Source organism: Tenebrio molitor, chromosome 5, assembly GCF_963966145.1.
Source record: "Tenebrio molitor chromosome 5, icTenMoli1.1, whole genome shotgun sequence".
Lineage (NCBI taxonomy): Eukaryota > Metazoa > Arthropoda > Insecta > Coleoptera > Tenebrionidae > Tenebrio > Tenebrio molitor.
In genome coordinates, this window is record NC_091050.1 from 21,820,204 (window position 1) to 21,825,453 (window position 5,250).

Consider the following 5,250-nt stretch of genomic DNA (forward strand, 5'->3'; position numbering starts at 1 on the left):
TGAAATTATGCTCTAATTAATGAAGTACCTTAACGAATAAAAGATAAAATGAATGAAAATATTACAGTTGCAGTATTTTACACGAAAACGTGTACTCTTGATAACCACTTGCGTCAAGAATATTTAAAAGTAAAACCTCAACCAACAAGATCGTTTATATATCAATTTTATATCAATGCGAAATCAAACGACTTAATTTTGCTGGTCGTGAAATGTCTACGAAATTATTGTGTTCAAAATAGCAGATCAGTTCGTGAAGCAAAATATGGGAAACTTCTCAGGGGGGTAGGAGTTAAAATAAAACAATTCCTTGGGTTGAAGGACGCCTGTATTTAATTTTTCAAATAAATAAAATCAAAAACGTTCTTGTTTTCACCTGCAGTATTTAACTGGTTAATTTCAAATTAAATTTCTGACACACAAAATTATGGACAGTGCTGCTTGAGTATCCTTAAGACATAATACGTAATATAAACATAAAACAAAAATGGACGAGATCGTCAAGGTTAATTTAAATTAATTCCTGAGACTTCCTGCAGACGTTTCTCTGAATGACCGACTATCGTGCACCCATCAGTCATCACTCTCAATAATGCTTGTAAAAAAATTAAATAAAAATAAATTAATGAAATGCATTATTGATAAGTCTCAACAATCTCAACAAATTATGTATTTATTAAACACTTAAGAAGGCGAATAACATCAGTGATTCAGTTAAAAAAGTAACAATATAAATTAAAGGAATGGAAGTATCCTCCATTTTGCTCTGAATATCTTCTCACTCTCTTGATTTATTATTATCAGGATTTATTAATTAATAAACTTTTGGGAACCGTAACCCCACTTTTGATTCTTGTCATTTTGACATGCATATTGTTATTCTGGAAATCAATTTAAACTGTTTTATCGTATCATTAACGATTATGATTACTTTATGTTACACATTTATTGATAATTATGAAGTCCATAATATTCGAATAACTCAGCTTCCTTACTTACTCTCGTGTCAAATATAAATTACTCCCTAGAATTCGAACTTTTAGGGAAATAACGTTTTTCATGTTGTGTGTAACTAGAATTTTCAAAAGTAATTTTGAATGTCTAAGGTTGGTTACTTTGAATTGAGAGACTAAATCCAAATAAATATGCCGCCAGTAACCAAAATTGATTGTGAAACAAAAAATCATCTATTACTTAGAGAGAAATTAGTCATTTGCAACTGTTACAATTAACTTGCTGCCTTATATTTTTGGGATATCTTTTGTTTGTCACCAGAAACCACAAGGCCTCCAACCTGACCAAATTTATGGCAACTTAGTAACGAATATCCCTAAATCCTAGGGAGTAATTTATTTTTGACACGAGAGTATTCTATTGCATAAAATCTGATGGCAGTACAGCAATGTCAACAAGAAATTACTCCCTAAGATTTATGTAGGGAAATTCGTTATTAGGTTGCCATAAATTTGGTTAGGTTGGAGGCTATGTGGTTTCTTTTTGGTGACAAACAAAAGAAAACGTAACCATGTCAAAAATGTAAGGCAGCAAATCCCTTCCAACAGTTACAAATGGCTCATTTCTCGGTAACTGATGTTTTTTGTTGTTAAAATTTATTTTTGAAAATTCAAGTTTCCTACAACATGAAAAACGTAATTTCCCTAAAAGTTCGAATCCTACAATCCTAGCACGGATGAATCCTAGGGAGTAATTTCTTGTTGACATTCCTGTACTGCAGCATAATTTTTGCTGGATTGGATTGGATTAATTAATAATTACAGTTTCTTGCGTTTTGCTTTCTTGGTTCTTGCTGATAGCTGATAGATAGATTCTAAATATGAATTAGCGTAGATGTATGTTATTCACAAAACTTGTATTTAATTTTAACATTAAACTATTAAATATAATTTACAAAGACAAAGAAGTTTTTTTTAAATTGTTTTGTGTGGTAGATCAACCAGAAAAGACGCTGTAATTTATCTTAAATTGTCAATACTGCAATGTCATTTCTAATTTTGTTGTTTAGTGGTGTAGTGCCAATGACAAGATGTCAGGCACTCTGGTGCGCTTTACTAATTTAGCTCGGAATCATTACGGTAAATACATTACATACATAAAACACTTTATTGTTGATCTGTAAACAAAGTAATATTTGCAAATTGTTAATTTTTTTAGAGTTTCGGATATTTCCATGACATAACCTAACTTGCATTACATAATGTTGTAGGCTTTTTAGCCGCAAGTTCCAGCAATGCCCAGTTGGCATTTTATTCGACACCTCCCCCGGGTACTCCACCTCCCCAAACCAAAACAACATTTGGTCCCCTCGCTGATGAGGATCGCATTTTCACCAACCTGTATGGCAAACATGACTGGCGCTTAAAAGGCGCCTTAAAAAGAGGAGACTGGTACAAGACAAAAGAAATTTTAACCAAAGGGGCAGACTGGATTATAAGTATGTTTTGTCACATCACACAACAATCTAGTTTCATGATTAGTATATCCCAGATGAAGTCAAGACATCTGGTCTACGTGGTCGTGGTGGTGCTGGTTTCCCCTCAGGAATGAAATGGTCCTTCATGAATAAACCAGGAGACGGCCGACCTAAATATCTCGTCGTAAACGCTGACGAAGGTGAACCTGGCACTTGCAAAGATAGAGAAATTATGAGACATGATCCGCATAAATTGGTCGAAGGTTGTCTCATTGCTGGCAAGGCAATGGGTGCCAAAGCTGCTTATATTTATATCAGAGGAGAATTTTACAATGAAGCCTCGAATATGCAGGTTGCCATTGCTGAAGCTTATCAAGCTGGTTTATTAGGAAAGAATGCCTGCGGATCAGGTTATGATTTTGATGTTTTTATGCACAGAGGTGCTGGAGCCTACATTTGTGGGGAGGAAACTGCCCTGATTGAATCTATTGAGGGTAAACAAGGCAAGCCAAGACTGAAGCCACCTTTTCCAGCAGATGTGGGAGTGTTTGGCTGTCCCACTACAGTCACCAATGTTGAAACTGTTGCAGTGGCACCTGTAAGTAACACTCGTTTTTATTGCTATTTTTCAAGTTTAAAAACGTGAGTAAATCAATGTGATGTATTTATTTGGGTAACCTCAAACACAATAAATTATACTCATATGGATAAAGTACCAATATTGTAATACAGGGTTATTATAAATGATTGTCCCATCGCAGTTGGCGTTGGTGGCGTAGTTGAATGTACCGCGCAAGCCTCATAACATGAGTAAGACTAATATCACCGATGAGTGGCGATAATTTTTACCGCCGGAAATCTGTCTAAGTGTCTACGAGTCTATCTCATGTTGCGAGGCTGGCGGCGCATCCAAAATGTGTGTGGTTTTCAACGCAAACTGCGATGGGACAGTCAATTATAATAACCCTGTATTTTTCGAAGAGAAATTTGTTCGGCGGTCAAAAACCTGAAATCGTATCAGAAACATGCTTCAGTGGGCAGAAATATTTCTCTTGGAGAAAACGAATGTTACATTTTTTTATTTCGCCACAATTCCCTCCCCAGAAACTAAAATAGTTGTAACATTTTTGTGAACAGACAATTTGCCGCCGCGGAGGCGCCTGGTTCGCATCATTCGGCCGAACCAGAAACTCCGGTACCAAACTCTTCAACATCTCCGGCCACGTCAACCGACCTTGCACCGTAGAAGAAGAGATGAGCATCACGTTCAAAGAGTTGGTGGAACGTCACGCCGGCGGCATCTTAGGTGGTTGGGACAATCTCTTGGCCATCATCCCGGGTGGTTCTTCCACACCTCTCATCCCCAAGAGGTACTCCCAACTCTCCTCGCAATTTTTACAATTATTACACTCCACCGTTGCAGCGTCTGCGAGGACGTCATAATGGATTTCGACGGTCTAGTCGCCGCCCAAACCAGCTTGGGAACGGCAGCCATTATCGTAATGAACAAACAGACCGACATCGTCAAAGCCATCGCGCGATTGATCATGTTCTACAAGCACGAGTCCTGCGGCCAGTGCACTCCTTGCCGCGAAGGAATCAACTGGATGAACAAGATCATGTACAGATTCGTCGACGGCAATGCCAAACCGGAAGAGATCGACATGTTATGGGAGTTGAGCAAACAGATCGAGGGACACACGATTTGTGCTTTGGGCGACGGTGCCGCTTGGCCGGTTCAAGGACTCATCAGACACTTCCGGCCCGAACTGGAGGACAGGATGAGGAAGTTCCACGAAGGCGACAGGAGCGCCGCTCAGTGTTAGTTCTAGCATTTCGCAAATAGGTATTAATTAATTTGATTTGAAGATGATGCGAGGTACCCATTTACTTATTAAGTATTTATGTACAATGTATAAGGGTTGATTTTTTTAACTTGTAGAAAATTTTAGAGTAATCCTTCAAATCATCCCAACATACCATACCGACAGACGTGTGGGGCGCTCTGACAACTTAAAATTTGTTGTGTTGGCATTTTGTGAATTTTTACTCTCCCTGTTTTGAATGTATATAATTATGTAATAGCAACGTAAATAAAATTATAGATTGAAATCCTTGCACTTTGGTTAAGGTGTGTGAGTGGAATCGTAATGCGATGAGTGCAAGGTTGGGCAGTAGAGGGCGCAAGTGCGGTCTGATCCTCCCAGGATTACACTAATTATTCTCTCAGGAACGGCACTTGCCAAGGTGTAAAAGAAAAAATGGTTGTGTTGCAGCTTCAAAATCATTTCTAGGACAAATGAACGTTTGTACACGTTACTTAAGTACCTGCTGCCTACGTAGAGGCGTTCTAGAAAAATGTGTAGTGTTATTTAGCGATATTTGTATAGTTTATGGATCTGTTTCTACTAAATACGTTGGATATTTTCAATTATAATTGAAAACTTGCCGTTGCAAATGTTAGTGTTACATAAATCTCGCGATTGAGTAATATCCTTTCCACTTTTCATAAAAATTAAGTCTGCACACATGTTGAGACTGTTTCTTATTAACCGTTCAATATCAAAAAATATCATGTTTTAAAGCAAAGTTGAAGGTAACTTGTTATGTAACTGAATAATTGTCTGTATTTTGTAACTGTGGTGTCATTATCTCGCATTGTTGCCGGAGTGGTTGGCATTATTTTATTATTAATAGCACATAACCGCTTAATTACAAACCAATGACATAATTGGCATATTTTGATTTAATTATGATCATAATAATGTGAGCATTAACTACCTGTTAATTGTTTCGTTTATTGATACAAAAGAGTTGTC

At 37.2% G+C, this 5,250-nt stretch overlaps 1 protein-coding gene across 1 annotated transcript; it reads left to right on the forward strand.

The window, feature by feature from the left end:
* The first annotated feature begins 1,935 nt into the window (after positions 1 to 1,935).
* LOC138130925 (NADH dehydrogenase [ubiquinone] flavoprotein 1, mitochondrial-like) lies at positions 1,936 to 4,543 on the forward strand. The gene is made up of 5 exons (XM_069047634.1): positions 1,936 to 2,093; positions 2,225 to 2,452; positions 2,506 to 3,029; positions 3,569 to 3,801; positions 3,855 to 4,543. Exons 1-5 carry the CDS (start codon positions 2,045 to 2,047, stop codon positions 4,255 to 4,257), a joined length of 1,437 nt encoding a protein of 478 aa, XP_068903735.1. The 5' UTR covers positions 1,936 to 2,044; the 3' UTR covers positions 4,258 to 4,543.
* The last annotated feature ends 707 nt before the right edge of the window (positions 4,544 to 5,250 follow it).